The 16,038-nt window shown below is 54.3% G+C and overlaps 1 protein-coding gene across 4 annotated transcripts in view; it reads right to left on the reverse strand.

Moving 5' to 3' along the window:
• Nucleotides 1-8,352: 8,352 nt before the first annotated feature.
• Nucleotides 8,353-16,038, reverse strand: part of cryz (crystallin, zeta (quinone reductase)) — a 1,066,321-nt gene continuing 1,058,635 nt past the window's right edge. For all 4 annotated transcript variants that reach the window (XM_078560653.1, XM_078560655.1, XM_078560654.1 and 1 more), the window contains exon 9: nt 8,353-10,793. In XM_078560653.1, the coding sequence (XP_078416779.1) occupies nt 10,632-10,793 (162 nt within the window). In that variant the 3' untranslated portion in view covers nt 8,353-10,631. The remainder of the gene's footprint in view (nt 10,794-16,038) is intronic.

Consider the following 16,038-nt stretch of genomic DNA (forward strand, 5'->3'; position numbering starts at 1 on the left):
CACAATATTCCAGGTGTGGTCTCACCAAGGCCCTGTATAATTGCAGCAAGACATCCCTGTTCCTGTACTCGAATCCTCTGGCTATGAAGGCCAACATACCATTTGCCTTCTTTACCGCCTGCTGCACCTGCATGCTTACCTTCAGCGACTGGTGTAAGAGGACACCCAGGTCTCATTGCACATTCCATCTCTCAATTTATAGCCATTCAGATAATAATCTGCCTTCCTGTTTTTGCTACCAAAATGGATAACCTCACATTTATCCACATTATACTGCATCTGCCATGCATTTGCCCACTCACTCAGCTTGTCCAAATCACACTGAAGCATCTCTGCATCCTCCTCACAGCTCACCCTCCCACCCAGCTTTGTGTCATCTGCAAATTTGGAGATATTACATTTAATTCCACCTAAATCATTAATATATATTGTGAATAGCTGGGCTTCCAGCACCGATCCCTGCGGTACCCCACTAGTCACTGCCTGCCACTCAGAAAAAGACCCGTTTATTCCTACTCTTTTTTTCCTGTCTGCCAACCAGTTTTCTATCCATCTCAATACACTACCCCCAATCCCATGCGCTTTAATTTTACATGCCAATCTCTAATGTGGGACTTTGTCGAAAGCCTTCTGAAAGTCCAAATAAACCACATCCACTGGCTCACCCTCATCAGCTCTACTAGTTACAGCCTCAAAAAATTCTAATAGATTTGTCAAGCATGATTTCCGTTTCATAAATCCATGCTGACTCTGTCCGATCCTTTCCACGTGCTCAGCTATTAAATCTTTTATAATGGACTCTAGAATTTTCCCTACTACTGACTTTAGGCTGACTGGTCTATAATTCCCTGTTTTCTCTCTACGTCCCTTTTTAAATAGTGGGGTTACATTAGCTACCCTCCAATCTGTAGGAACTGTTCCAGAGTCTATAGAATCTCGGAAGATGACCACCAGTGCATCCACCATTTCTAGGGCCACTTCCTTAAGTACTCTGGGAAGTAGATTATCAGGCCCTGTGGATTTATCGGCCTTCAATCCCATCAGTTTCCCCAACACCATTTCCCTACTAATACTGATTTCTTTCAGTTCCTCCCTCTCACTAAACCTTGTGTTCCCCAACATTTCTGGTATGTTATTTGTGTCCTCCTTTGTGAAGACAGAACCAAAGTATGTATTTAGTTGGTCAGCCATTTCTTTGTTCCCCATTATAAATTCCCCTGTTTCTGACTGTAAGGGACCTACATTTGTCTTCATTTGCCATATGCCCCTTGTTCCCACTGACTGATCTGTGATACCTTTTAAACAGTTTCAGGATTTTAAAAAATCATCAGCCACCTCTTTTTCTGTTACTCTTTCTCCATCTCCAGCTCTCCCTTTCTCTAATACTCTCCTCCATCTCTATCTTCCTTGCTGCCTTTTACTCTCCCCTTATCTCTCTTTCCCTCTATCTCTGTCTCTCCCTTACTGCTCTTCTCTTGGAAAAGGCCGCTCCGTGTCTTGAAAACCAAACAGAAGCTACAGCTGCTTCATCGCTGCAAACTAATCCAATGGATAAAAATGGCCCAGGCACAACAAACCCCCAAAACAACTCTCATTGGAAGAGGCAGCAAAAGAACCCAACTTCCATAAACTAATTACATCCGCCAGACTAAAGCACAACCACACCTGCAAAACCCCACTCCAAAGACAGAAAAGGAGGGGAACTAACCCAGTAACCCCAATTAAACACTTCCTCACACACTGACCAAGTCGCCCACAATAAACAAGTAACTAAACACTCTCCCATACATCCCAGTAACCCAACATGAACCATCAAGGAGCCCCAGCAAAACTGGAGTCAATGGGAATCAGGGGGAAACTCTCCGCTGGTTGGAGTCATACCTATGACAAAGGAAGATGGTTGTGGTTGTTGGAGGTCAGTCATCTCAGCTCCAGGACATCACTGCAGGAGTTCCTCAGGGTAGCGTCCTCGGCCCAACCATCTTCAGCTGCTTCATCAATGATCTTCCTTCCATCATAAGGTCAGAAGTGGGGGTGTTCGCAGTTGATTGCACAATGTTCAGCACCATTCACGACTCCTCGGATCCTGAAGCAGTCTGTGTCCATGTGCAGCAAGACCTGGACAACATTCAGGGCGGAATTTTCCCAGATTTGCACTAACTGCGGTAGCGGGCGGGTAAAATGATGTTCTACCTGCCGGCCGCAAAGGCGGGTTTTCACGCTGTATTGTCCCAAACCCACCTCATTATTTTGCATTCCCAGGAAACACCACCGTTTCCATGGCGAGTGGGCTGTCATTGACCTTCCTGCCATCACCCCATTGTCGCATCACTCCGGCTGCCATGTTTAAAAGGCAGCCGCCAGCACACCACTCATCGCCACCAGCTCACCGCCGCTGCCTGGGAGACATGGCCAACAAAGGAAAAAAGACCACAGTCCTCGGTTTAATGACGGGTCCCTCGAGCGACTGCTGGATGCCGTGGAGGCCCGCCGGGCTGTCCTGTACCCCTGCTCTGGTCACAGGGTGGGCAGCAACCTGACCAATCCGGCTTGGGAGGCGGTGCCAGCGGTGGTCAGCGCCAACGCCCTTCAGAAGAGGACAGCCACCCAGTGCCACGAGAAAATGAATGATCTCCTCCGTTCCCCAGGGTAAGTCACTCTTTTCATCACTCTCAACTCTCACACTTACAAACTCATCACACACCCACAGGGCCCTCACTCACTGCCAGTGTGAGGGACATCACCATTCACTCTCTCACACTCACCATCATTGTCCTCATCCCGTCCATGGGACCACTCACCACCCACACAGGCCGGGCATACTTATCATCTGACCCGGCAGGAGTCCTGATACACCCTCCCCATCTCTATCCATTCAGGACAAACTGGCTCACAACAGGAGGGAGAGGTCACAGACAGGTGGAGGGATGCCCAAAATCAAGGTTCTCACAGATTTTGAAAACAGAGCCATCCAGCTGGCCGGCGATGACCGGGACCGGTCCTGTGCTGGCGGTGAGGTCGGCGCTGCTCTACCAAGTGAGGATCCAGCAGTGCAACATCCATCAGATAACCATGCTGTGAGTGATGTGTCCTCTTTCACAGGCCACTGCCACGTGCTAATTATCTCCCCTTGCTTTCACAGGCACATCTGGGAAACAGCCGACAGAGTCCATGACCCAGGGCCTCCAATCAAACCCCGAAGAAACCTCTGAAGAGGAATCTGAAGGCACCCTCCCTGAAGTCCCATCACAGTGCTCACCCACACCCTCCACCAGTGCAGAGACACACACCTCGGTGGGACCTAGCTTTAGAGTATCCTCGGGATCACAATCTGGTGAGCACATCGCACAGTCTGATCCACAGCAGGCGGAGGCCGGGACTTCCCAGGTATCCGGCACTCGGAGGAGCTGCTGGAGGCCAGAACGTTGCTGAGTCCGAGTCAGATGAGGAGCCTCTGGACTCGGTCATGTCACAGTTGCTGGAGCTGCAAAGACAAGCTCGGGAACATCAGGAAGGGATGTCCGCTGCACCCCTCAGATTGCAAGGCACGATGGAGGAGTCTGTCCGCCTTCAGGCTGTGGTGATAGCGCCGGCATTGCCAATGCACCGAGGTCAACACTGGCAGGATGGCGGCCGTCATGGAGACCTTGGTCCAGGACGTTGCTCCTTCACTGATTGTGTGGGCTCAGCTCCATCACTGATGCCATGGTTGGCCTACGACAGTATGTATGCAAGAAGGGTGCGGGGCAACTCCATCTCACTCCAGCTATGCCTTCTCTTCAAGGAGTCAGCCAGGGGCCCTCGGGCACCCATAGGGAGCAGGATCAGTAGGTGCTCACTCCGAGCCCATGTAGCCCAGGTGACTCCAGGAGTGTCCGACCCATCCAAACCTCCTCTTCCTGTGATCTCAGCAGCTCCAGCTCCACAGGCCGAGGAGGTTGTCACTGCCACACAGCAAGACCCCAAAAGCAAGCCAGGGCCCAAGTCTCAACCCTCCAGAAGACGCCCGCCAAAGTCATCACAGACAGGGCGTCACAGTCACCCTGCTGCCTCCATCACTGCTGTGGATGTCTGGGGAGCGCCAAGACGTAGCGGCAGGGTTAGGAAAGTTAAGGAGAATTAGTTGCACAGCCTGGGCATGGGTGTTGATCACTTGTACATACTGTTCACTATTGTCAATAAACTCTTAAGAATGTCTCCCTGCCTGAGGCTCCTTGTTCTGATGAGCAGTGTTCTTGTCACTCAGATGTGAAACCTTTCTGCACAAGATAAAGGCAGGTGTCTCAGTCCAGGGCCTCTTCCCTGTGTCTGTGCAGCCTTCAGACCACAGTGATGGTCCAGCCTCTCACTCCCTGGAAACATTACTGATGCCTGCACCTCGGCGGTGCTGGTCATTGCTGCCAGAATGTAGTGGGCAGACGCCACAGAGTTCTCTCATTCTCTCTGTGTGCTCTCAGCACCTTTAAGGTGAGGCTGGCCCCCATCATACCAGCAGCTGTGACCAATGACGCTGTGCACCAGCTCCTGAAGGGCTGAGGTGCTGAAGGTGGGCACAACATCAGATGCATCTGAAGTTTCATGGCTGTGTCTCTGAGATGGCCCTGATCATGGAGCAAGCGAGATGCCCTCAGCCAGACAGGAGTCAGACATTCTCAGAGGCTGTGTGAATATCTATGGAGTGTCTTCACTGCATGTTGTCATCCTCCTCCTGTGATAGAGCGACTATTAGGGCCTCCACTGCATCTCCATGAAAGGAGCATTCTCACAGAGGGCATTGGCGCTGCCATAAGCCAAACTGGAGTCAAACGTTCACAACTGTGATGTGAGGATCTATGGGGACACCTCACTGCCTGTCGTCATCATCCCCCACAAATCTGGCAGCTATGAGGGCCTCCCGAGTGTGCCTGCCTCGTCTGGCCAGTGCGAGAGCCTCATCCCCGTCATCGTCACCACCGAGGACCCCCTCACACTCATCCCTGTCAGCGTCCTCCTCATCGGAGGAGACCTCCAGCTCCTCCATCTCCTCCTCAGTCAGCTCCTCTCCCCGTTGCAGCACCAGGTTGTAAAGGGTACAGCAGACGACGATGATGTGTGACACCCTCTGTGGACTGTATTGCAGGGCTCCACCAGACTGGTCCAGGCACCGGAACCTCATCTTCAGCATCCCAATGTTCTGCTCCAACAAGTTGTGAGCTGCAGCATGAGCCTCATTATAACGTCGCTCTACTGCAGTCTGAGGCCACCGCACGGGTATCATCAGCCACGGCCTCTGCGGGTAGCCCTTGTCCCCAAGGAGCCAACCCTGCAGCCTCTGTGGACCCTGGAAGACTGCAGGGATCTGCGAGCGACTCAGGATGTAGGCGTCGTGCACACTCCCTGGAAACCGTGCGCACACCTGCAGGATGTGTTTGTGGAGGTCACACACCAGCTGCACGTTCAGTGAGCGGAAGCCCTTGCGGTTGATGAAGTCACTGAGTGTAGCGATGGAGACCTGAGCACCACATGAGTGCAGTCAATCGCACCCTGCACCTGTGGGAATCCCGAGATCCGGGCGAATCCAATAGCCCTGGTATCCTGGCTGTCCCGGTCCCGGACGAAATGCACATAGTTGTTGCCATAGAGAAGATGCATCCGTGACCTCATGGATGTATTTGTGGGTGGTGGATTGTGAAATCCCACAGAGGTCGCCTGTGGAGTCCTGAAAGGAGCCACTGGTATAGAAATTGAGCGTCGCTGTCACTTTCACAGCCACTGGCAGTGGATGCCCTCCATGTCCCCTTGGCGACAAGTCCTGCAGTAAGTGGCAGATGTGAGTCACCAGGTCCCTAGACAGACGCAGCCATCAGCGACACTGGTTCTCAGTCATCTGCAGGAATGACAGGCGGCGTCTATAGACCCTGGATGTCGCTAGGTGTCGATCAGCCACGGCTCACTGTCACTCCTGGGCAGTGTGTGTGGGAGCCCCTGCTGCCCCTTCATGAGGTTGCTGCTCCTGCCTTTGCACGGCCAGGAGCCTCAGTCACTCTCTCCTCCGTCTTCTACGGCCTCTGTAGGCCATCAGGCACACAGCTAGGTCACCAGGATCCATGATCCTGACGTGTTCCTCCTGCAGCATGAAAGAGAGAGAGACGTGGTTATCATGGCTGTACTTAGCACCTTTCCTGACCCTGTGTGACTGCCCCTTAATGCTTCCCGGAGAATGCTGGTCACCCCTCGGATGGCCAGAGATGAGTGCGCTGCATGGCTGCCCTGTCAGCCTGCGACATGGGGGACACTGGTCCAAACAAGGATGCTGAGATTGTAAGGGACTGTGAGCGTCTCCAGCAGTGACTGTTACATGGGCAGCGTTGTCGAGGAGATTGTGCGATGTGTGCAGTCCAACTGCTCCGCGGTCCAATAAAGAGGTCGCGGACTCACAATCTGTGCTGGCAGGGACGGTAAGGTCTTAAGCGCTTGGTGGCACTTTGGTGCCCCCACGTTGCTTGCACGTGTGGGCAGGCTAGGAGCCCGACCCCAATCATATCCCTGTGGCTGCACCTGATCTGTCTCAGTTGCAGAGGAACAGTCAGTTTATACAGGGTGTCCCTAATGTGTGGCCATTTCCCTCGCTTACCCTGCCCCCCCACCTCGATTTCTTGTGTGCGGGATCCAACGCCAGTGCAGCAGTTGCCTCCCCCCCCCACCACCTCCCACAACAGCAACAGTTGCCTCCGAGGCTGGGCAGCAGATGCCCCCCCAGACACCCCCCACAACAACAGCAATAGTTGCCTCCGTGGCATGGCAGCAGTTGCCCCTGGACACCACCCACCCCCCCCAGCCCCCGAAAATTCGCCTCTAAGGCAGGGCGGCACTTCACCCAGGCCCCCTGAAGCCTGCAAAGCATCAGGCAACCCTGGGGAGCCGTGGATACCTCAGTTCCCCCAAAGTGTAGGCCGCCAAGTGCATGTCGCCTGCTTGCTATTGTTAAACATAATGATGTGCTTTCCAGCTGACGTGGACGGGACGATCCGGCGGGGGGTCCAAGAGCCTGGCGGGATGGCCTTTTAATGATATGCTAATGTATTACAATGAGCTCCCCGACGACCATTGGCGGGAAACGCGGCCTGTCGTTGGCGGGCTGAGCGGAAGATCGCGGCCTGCCTTCCCGCCATCGTGAAACCGACTGTGCCATATTGTCCGCGAACGCCATCTATCATGCCCGCTGCCAGTGGGCACGGAAAATTCCACCCTCAGGCTTGGGCTGATAAGTGACAAGTCACATTCACCACACAAGTGCCAGGCAATGACCATCTCCAACAAGAGAGAATCTAACCATCTCCCCTTTACATTCAATGGCATTACCATCACTGATCCGCAATATCAACATCCTGGGGGCATTCATCGACAAGAAACAGAACTGGACTAGCCATATAGATACTGAGTACAAGAGCAGGTCAGAGGCTGGGAATTCTATGGTGAGTAACTCATTTCCTGACTCCTCAAAGTGTGTCTACCATCAACAAGGCACAAGTCAGGAGTGTGATGGAATATTCTCCACTTGCCTGGGTGAGTGCAGCTCCAACAACACTCAAGAAGCTCAACACCATCCAGGACAAAGCAGCCAGCTTGATTGGCACTCATCCATCACCTTCAGGAACAGGCAAGGTGCACCAAATGGACAGTAGCAGTTCAAGAAGGCAGCTCACCACCACCTTCTTGAGGGAAACCAGGGATAGGCAACAAATGCTGTGATGCCCACATCCCATGAATGAATGAAAAAAACGATTCCTTATACTCTAACCTGGTCATCCCACAGTGATCCAGTTACCCTAACTAAATAATTTCCCACACACTGACCTAGTCACCTCTGCACACTAGATTAAGGTCCCTTTAAGTCAAATACCTAGCCCTCTCCAGCTTTGTCCCTTTTAGCTCCGACTGCCCTCATGTACGTGTCCATCTGTGTGAGTCCATTTGTCTCTTTTTCTTTCTCCTTGTCTGTTCCTGTCTCTCTCTTCCTCCCTGTCTGTCCTTCCCTTCCTCCCTGTCTTTTCCTGTATCTCTCTCTGTTCTCGTGTCTCTCTACATCTGCCTGTGTTTCTTTCTCTCATTCCATGTCTGTCCCTGTGTATGTCTCTGCAGTCCATCCACCCGCTTCTCAAATGAAAGAGTGATTTTGTAAACTGTTAACATGTGAAGAGGGAGTAATGGGGTTAACCCTACAAGTGGGTCTGATGAAGGGTCCCTGCTAGAAATTTAACTTTTCTGACGAGGATGGACCTGCCTGTGTATTTCTGCCATTTTCCTTCAATTCATTAGATGTCATTATTCCATGCTCCTCATGTACAAAACCCACACAGTAAACACAGCAGATTTTTAAAAAATTTACACTTTTATTAAATAACAATCAAGAAATTGAGAATCATTCACAAAGCCATACAATCTCATATTTGCAATTAATGTGAGCTGCATAAAACACCCCATTTTATTTCAATGCCTGCTGACTGTGCCATCACTACCACAAATGTGAACTGGCAAGGACTAGATTTCCAAGAGAGAGGAGCAGGAGACCAGGAACTTCAGTGTGGGGGATAGATAAAGCAGAGAGAAAGGTGAGTACAGTGAATGAGAGACATCAACAGAGAGAGATTGGTAAAGGTGAAACTGAGTACAATACAATGATTCCTCACTTAACATTGATTTGGTCAATACTGTTTCATTATAAAACTGCTGATACAATTGGGAACACATATCCTTTTAACATCACAACATTCACTATAATGTTGTTTACCAACAGGCCATAGCAAACTACTTTGTGTTGTGTGGCTGTAGCGGTGAGTGTACATGCTGCACAGTTGAATCACAAAAGAGTTCCCAACATTTCTCCTCAGTATTAATCTCACTACGCCATTTTGATGTTGTTTTAAATATGCAATCAATAACCTTTTACTATAATTTAGTGATTAACTTCCTTATAAACATGAGTCAAGAATACCCAATAAGTGGTGGTAGTGAGTCTGATAGTTTTAATGCCAGAGAATGAGCAGTCCCAAAGTGAATTGGGCAATTAATGCTGACATTAACTACTACAAGGAGCTTTACCAACAGGGGAAAATAAATTGTCCAACAGTTTTTGGATAATTTTTTTTTAAGGTTGTTGACCATTCTGCCCCTTCGTCCACCTCTACAAACAAGCTTCACAATCATCACTGGTGAATGTTATCTTATTTGAGTTTATATTTCTTTTATATTTAGAAATGTATTTTATTTTAAAAGTTATTTCATTTAGGGATGTACTGTAATGTACTTTCTTTTTCTTTGCTGAGAAATATCCACAAGAGCCTAACTCCAGGTTATACATTAATTCTTATGGGAAGATCTGATTTGCTTCATATTCGTTCGTTTAAAGTCACACTTCGCAAGACGGTGTCACAAAAATGGGCTTTACGTCAAATAATGATTTTTAATCCACCGGCTGGAAGTCCGAATTGAACTTTTTGAAAACAGAGGCTACAGTGCCTGTGCTGGCTTTTTAGCAGAGCTATCCAATTAATCCCATTCCTCTGTTCTTTACCCATAGCTCTGCAAATGTTTCCTTTATAAGTATTTATCCAATTCCATTTTAAAAATCACTATTAAATATGCTTCCTTCCGCACCCCTTTCAAGGAGCATGTTCCAGATTCTAACAACTCACTGCATTTAAAAAAAAAATCTCATCTACCCTTCTAGTTCTTTTGTCAATTATTTTAAGCTGTGTCTCTCTGGTTACCAACCCTCCTGCCACTTGAAACAGTTTCTCTCTTCTTTGTCAAAATACTTCATTATTTTGAACACCTCTATTGACTCACATAATAGACAGTCAATACATTCCATTCTTGACCCTGTCATAAGGTAGATGGGCCATCAGATGTATGATTGTGTGTGAAAAACAAGAAGCAGCTGGGACCAATCCTTGTAACAGCGTAGATCAGACCACCCATCCATGCACATGCATAACAGCCACCAAGTGAGATGTATTCAGGGGCATTGAGAACAAATGTTTACTTAACTGAGTTTTGGCAGTTAACTTTGTGTGTTTGACTTTGAGAATGTGCTGATGTAGGAATTGATGTCACGGCACTTACTGTGCCAAGACCTGCCCACACTCATCAGCAATTGTCACCTGTCATTTTAATGAGGCACTAAAAGGTGGAAAACTACCGTGTTTCAATAAAGGGAGAGGAGGAAGCTTGCAGCAATGTCCAACCCACAATCAGAAACCACTGCAATTTCTCTTTTGTCTCCTGATTCGTTGTTTTCTGAATTTTAGGCAGACTGAGTTATAAACACATAAAACTGATGGAGCAAAAGAAGACTGGCATCTCCATCCATTGTGCCCTAGAGCATGATGGTCAGTGCAATGAAGCTAAAATCAATCATTATTGTTCATTCTTTTGCCTGAATTAAGTGCAAATGGGGGTACAATCATGACATGTGGTAGAATGGGAGTGCTCAAATACAACTCACTCCCCAACCCCAATCACCCACCCCACATCCACCCCAAAAACACCTTAGCCCAGTAGTCTGGAATATTAAAGGATCCACTTTTAATTTGTACAGGTGCGACCTGAAGCTTACTGGGCAGCGATGTTCTTTGCGTAGGGCAGACGCATTATATTGTCAGGATCATTTTGCCTGCTGCTCCAGACCCCTTAATGATGTCCTCGTGAGCCTGAGCCACCTTCTCCAGTGGGTATTCTGGCCCCACCACAGGCTTCAGCCAGCCCACTTCCATTCCTCCAAGGAGCGCAGCTGCCGACTCCAGCCGATCCTCCTGCAGCAAACAGAAAGACTCAAAGAATTCACCAGTTGTTCATCGTGAAAGCATTTTGGAACATCCTGAGGTTGTTAAATGCCATATATAAATGCAGCAAAAATTACATAGCACCTTTTACATAGTAAAACATCCCAAGCCACTTCACAAGAGTAATTATCAAACAAAAATTTGACGAGACACAAAAAATATATTACAACAGGTGACCAAAGTGCTTTACAGCCAATGGGGTACTTTTGAGGTGTAGCTACAATTGTAATAACAATATACCTCGTTAAATTGCATTCTAAAAGCATGGTTTTGTTTTAGCATGGTTTGTACATTAGGGAAGCTCCCCAAATTGCACTGCCTCCATTTTCATTTTAGGGCAGTTACTGCACATGCTCAGTCTATTATTAAAACAAGCTGCCACTTCCCTCTCCTGAACCCATGCTGCTTCCCGCATTCCGCCCCCTCCTGGGGGAAGGAAGTGGCAAGTGGGTTGGGTTTGGAAACGAGCAGAAAGGTTGGGGGAGAGGGAGAGCAGGAGGGTTGGGAGAGAGGGTGAGCAGGAAGATTAGGAGAGAGGGTGAGCAGGAGGGCTGGGAGAGAGGGCGAGCTGGAGGGTTGGGAAAGAGGGCGAGCAGGAGGGTTGGGGGAAAGGGCGAGCAGGAGGGTTGGGGGAAAGGGCGAGCAGGAGGGTTGGGACAGAGGGTGAGCAGGAGGGTTGGGGGAAAGGGCGAGCAGGAGGGTTGGGGGAGAAGGCAAGCAGGAGGGTTGGGGTAGAGGGTGAGCAGGAGGGTTGGGGAGAGGGCGAGCTGGAGGGTTGGGAGAGAGGGCGAGCAGGAGGGTTGGGGGAAAGGGCGAGCAGGAAGGTTGGGGGAAAGGGCGAGCAGGAGGGTTGGGAAAGAGGGCGAGCAGGAGGGTTGGGAGAGAGGGCGAGCAGGAGGGTTGGGGGAGAGGGCGAGCAGGAGGGTTGGGAGAGAGGGCGAGCAGGAGGGTTGGGAGAGAGGGCGAGCAGGAGGGTTGGGGGAGAGGGCGAGCAGGAGGGTTGGGAGAGAGGGCGAGCAGGAGGGTTGGGAGAGAGGGCGAGCAGGAGGGTTGGGAGAGAGGGCGAGCAGGAGGGTTGGGAGAGAGAACGAGCAGGGAGATTGGGAGAGGGCGAGCAGGAGGGTTGGGGGAAAGGACGAGCAGGAGGGTTGGGGGAGAGGGCGAGCAGGAGGGTTGGGAGAGAGTGCGAGCAGGAGGGTTGGGAGAGAGGGCGAGCAGGAGGGTTGGGAGAGAGGGCGAGCAGGAGGGTTGGGAGAGAGAACGAGCAGGGAGATTGGGAGAGGGCGAGCAGGAGGGTTGGGGGAAAGGGCGAGCAGGAGGGTTGGGGGAGAGGGCGAGCAGGAGGGTTGGGGGAAAGGGCGAGCAGGAGGGTTGGGGGAGAGGGCAAGCAGGAGGGTTGGGGTAGAGAGTGAGCAGGAGGGTTGGGGGAGAAGGCGAGCAGGAGGGTTGGGGTAGAGGGTGAGCAGGAGGGTTGGGGGAAAGGGCGAGCAGGAGGGTTGGGGGAGAAGGCGAGCAGGAGGGTTGGGGTAGAGGGTGAGCAGGAGGGTTGGGGAGAGGGCGAGCTGGAGGGTTGGGGAGAGGGCGAGCTGGAGGGTTGGGAGAGAGGGCGAGCAGGAGGGTTGGGGGAAAGGGCGAGCAGGAGGGTTGGGGGAAAGGGCGAGCAGGAGGGTTGGGAAAGAGGGCGAGCAGGAGGGTTGGGAAAGAGGGCGAGCAGGAGGGTTGGGGGAAAGGGCGAGCAGGAGTGTTGGGGGAAGGGGCGAGCAGGAGGGTTGGGAAAGAGGGCGAGCAGGAGGGTTGGGGGAGAGGGCGAGCAGGAGGGTTGGGAGAGAGGGCGAGCAGGAGGGTTGGGAGAGAGAACGAGCAGGGAGATTGGGAGAGGGCGAGCAGGAGGGTTGGGAGAGAGGGCGAGCAGGAGGGTTGGGAGAGAGGACGAGCAGGAGGGTTGGGAGAGAGGGCGAGCAGGAGGGTTGGGGGAAAGGGCGAGCAGGAGGGTTGGGGGAGAGGGCGAGCAGGAGGGTTGGGGGAAAGGGCGAGCAGGAGGGTTGGGGGAGAGGGCAAGCAGGAGGGTTGGGGTAGAGAGTGAGCAGGAGGGTTGGGGGAGAAGGCGAGCAGGAGGGTTGGGGTAGAGGGTGAGCAGGAGGGTTGGGGGAAAGGGCGAGCAGGAGGGTTGGGGGAGAAGGCGAGCAGGAGGGTTGGGGTAGAGGGTGAGCAGGAGGGTTGGGGAGAGGGCGAGCTGGAGGGTTGGGGAGAGGGCGAGCTGGAGGGTTGGGAGAGAGGGCGAGCAGGAGGGTTGGGGGAAAGGGCGAGCAGGAGGGTTGGGGGAAAGGGCGAGCAGGAGGGTTGGGAAAGAGGGCGAGCAGGAGGGTTGGGAAAGAGGGCGAGCAGGAGGGTTGGGGGAAAGGGCGAGCAGGAGTGTTGGGGGAAAGGGCGAGCAGGAGGGTTGGGAAAGAGGGCGAGCAGGAGGGTTGGGGGAGAGGGCGAGCAGGAGGGTTGGGAGAGAGGGCGAGCAGGAGGGTTGGGAGAGAGAACGAGCAGGGAGATTGGGAGAGGGCGAGCAGGAGGGTTGGGAGAGAGGGCGAGCAGGAGGGTTGGGAGAGAGGACGAGCAGGAGGGTTGGGAGAGAGGGCGAGCAGGAGGGTTGGGAGAGAGGGCGAGCAGGAGGGTTGGGAGAGAGAACGAGCAGGGAGATTGAGAGAGGGCGAGCAGGAGGGTTGGGGGAGAGGGTGAGCAGGAGGGTTGGGAGAGAGGGTGAGCAGGAGGGTTGGGGAGAGGACAAGCAGGAGGGTTGGGGGAGAGGGCGAGCAGGAGAGTTGGGGGAGAGGGCGAGCAGGAGGGTTGGGGGAGAGGGCGAGCAGGAGGGTTGGGGGAGAGGGCGAGCAGGAGGGTTGGGGGAGAGGGCGAGCAGGAGGGTTGGGGGAGAGGGCGAGCAGGACGGTTGGGGTAGAGGGCGAGCAGGAGGGTTGGGGGAAAGGGCGAGCTGAAGCGTTGGGGGAGAGGGCGAGCAGGAGGGTTGGGGGAAAGGGCGAGCAGGAGGGTTGGGGGAAAGGGCGAGCAGGAGGGTTGGGAAAGAGGGCGAGCAGGAGGGTTGGGGGAAAGGGCGAGCAGGAGGGTTGGGGGAGAAGGCAAGCAGGAGGGTTGGGGTAGAGGGTGAGCAGGAGGGTTGGGGAGAGGGCGAGCTGGAGGGTTGGGAGAGAGGGCGAGCAGGAGGGTTGGGGGAAAGGGCGAGCAGGAAGGTTGGGGGAAAGGGCGAGCAGGAGGGTTGGGAAAGAGGGCGAGCAGGAGGGTTGGGGGAAAGGGCGAGCAGGAGGGTTGGGGGAGAGGGCGAGCAGGAGGGTTGGGAGAGAGGGCGAGCTGGAGGGTTGGGAGAGAGGCCGAGCAGGAGGGTTGGGAGAGAGGGCGAGCAGGAGGGTTGGGGGAGAGGGCGAGCAGGAGGGTTGGGAGAGAGGGCGAGCAGGAGGGTTGGGAGAGAGGGCGAGCAGGAGGGTTGGGAGAGAGGGCGAGCAGGAGGGTTGGGAGAGAGAACGAGCAGGGAGATTGGGAGAGGGCGAGCAGGAGGGTTGGGGGAAAGGACGAGCAGGAGGGTTGGGGGAGAGGGCGAGCAGGAGGGTTGGGAGAGAGTGCGAGCAGGAGGGTTGGGAGAGAGGGCGAGCAGGAGGGTTGGGAGAGAGGGCGAGCAGGAGGGTTGGGAGAGAGAACGAGCAGGGAGATTGGGAGAGGGCGAGCAGGAGGGTTGGGGGAAAGGGCGAGCAGGAGGGTTGGGGGAGAGGGCGAGCAGGAGGGTTGGGGGAAAGGGCGAGCAGGAGGGTTGGGGGAGAGGGCAAGCAGGAGGGTTGGGGTAGAGAGTGAGCAGGAGGGTTGGGGGAGAAGGCGAGCAGGAGGGTTGGGGTAGAGGGTGAGCAGGAGGGTTGGGGGAAAGGGCGAGCAGGAGGGTTGGGGGAGAAGGCGAGCAGGAGGGTTGGGGTAGAGGGTGAGCAGGAGGGTTGGGGAGAGGGCGAGCTGGAGGGTTGGGGAGAGGGCGAGCTGGAGGGTTGGGAGAGAGGGCGAGCAGGAGGGTTGGGGGAAAGGGCGAGCAGGAGGGTTGGGGGAAAGGGCGAGCAGGAGGGTTGGGAAAGAGGGCGAGCAGGAGGGTTGGGAAAGAGGGCGAGCAGGAGGGTTGGGGGAAAGGGCGAGCAGGAGTGTTGGGGGAAGGGGCGAGCAGGAGGGTTGGGAAAGAGGGCGAGCAGGAGGGTTGGGGGAGAGGGCGAGCAGGAGGGTTGGGAGAGAGGGCGAGCAGGAGGGTTGGGAGAGAGAACGAGCAGGGAGATTGGGAGAGGGCGAGCAGGAGGGTTGGGAGAGAGGGCGAGCAGGAGGGTTGGGAGAGAGGACGAGCAGGAGGGTTGGGAGAGAGGGCGAGCAGGAGGGTTGGGGGAAAGGGCGAGCAGGAGGGTTGGGGGAGAGGGCGAGCAGGAGGGTTGGGGGAAAGGGCGAGCAGGAGGGTTGGGGGAGAGGGCAAGCAGGAGGGTTGGGGTAGAGAGTGAGCAGGAGGGTTGGGGGAGAAGGCGAGCAGGAGGGTTGGGGTAGAGGGTGAGCAGGAGGGTTGGGGGAAAGGGCGAGCAGGAGGGTTGGGGGAGAAGGCGAGCAGGAGGGTTGGGGTAGAGGGTGAGCAGGAGGGTTGGGGAGAGGGCGAGCTGGAGGGTTGGGGAGAGGGCGAGCTGGAGGGTTGGGAGAGAGGGCGAGCAGGAGGGTTGGGGGAAAGGGCGAGCAGGAGGGTTGGGGGAAAGGGCGAGCAGGAGGGTTGGGAAAGAGGGCGAGCAGGAGGGTTGGGAAAGAGGGCGAGCAGGAGGGTTGGGGGAAAGGGCGAGCAGGAGTGTTGGGGGAAAGGGCGAGCAGGAGGGTTGGGAAAGAGGGCGAGCAGGAGGGTTGGGGGAGAGGGCGAGCAGGAGGGTTGGGAGAGAGGGCGAGCAGGAGGGTTGGGAGAGAGAACGAGCAGGGAGATTGGGAGAGGGCGAGCAGGAGGGTTGGGAGAGAGGGCGAGCAGGAGGGTTGGGAGAGAGGACGAGCAGGAGGGTTGGGAGAGAGGGCGAGCAGGAGGGTTGGGAGAGAGGGCGAGCAGGAGGGTTGGGGGAGAGGGTGAGCAGGAGGGTTGGGAGAGAGGGTGAGCAGGAGGGTTGGGGAGAGGACAAGCAGGAGGGTTGGGGGAGAGGGCGAGCAGGAGAGTTGGGGGAGAGGGCGAGCA

This window comes from Cetorhinus maximus, chromosome 17 (assembly GCF_964194155.1).
Source record: "Cetorhinus maximus chromosome 17, sCetMax3.hap1.1, whole genome shotgun sequence".
NCBI classification, from domain to species: domain Eukaryota; kingdom Metazoa; phylum Chordata; class Chondrichthyes; order Lamniformes; family Cetorhinidae; genus Cetorhinus; species Cetorhinus maximus.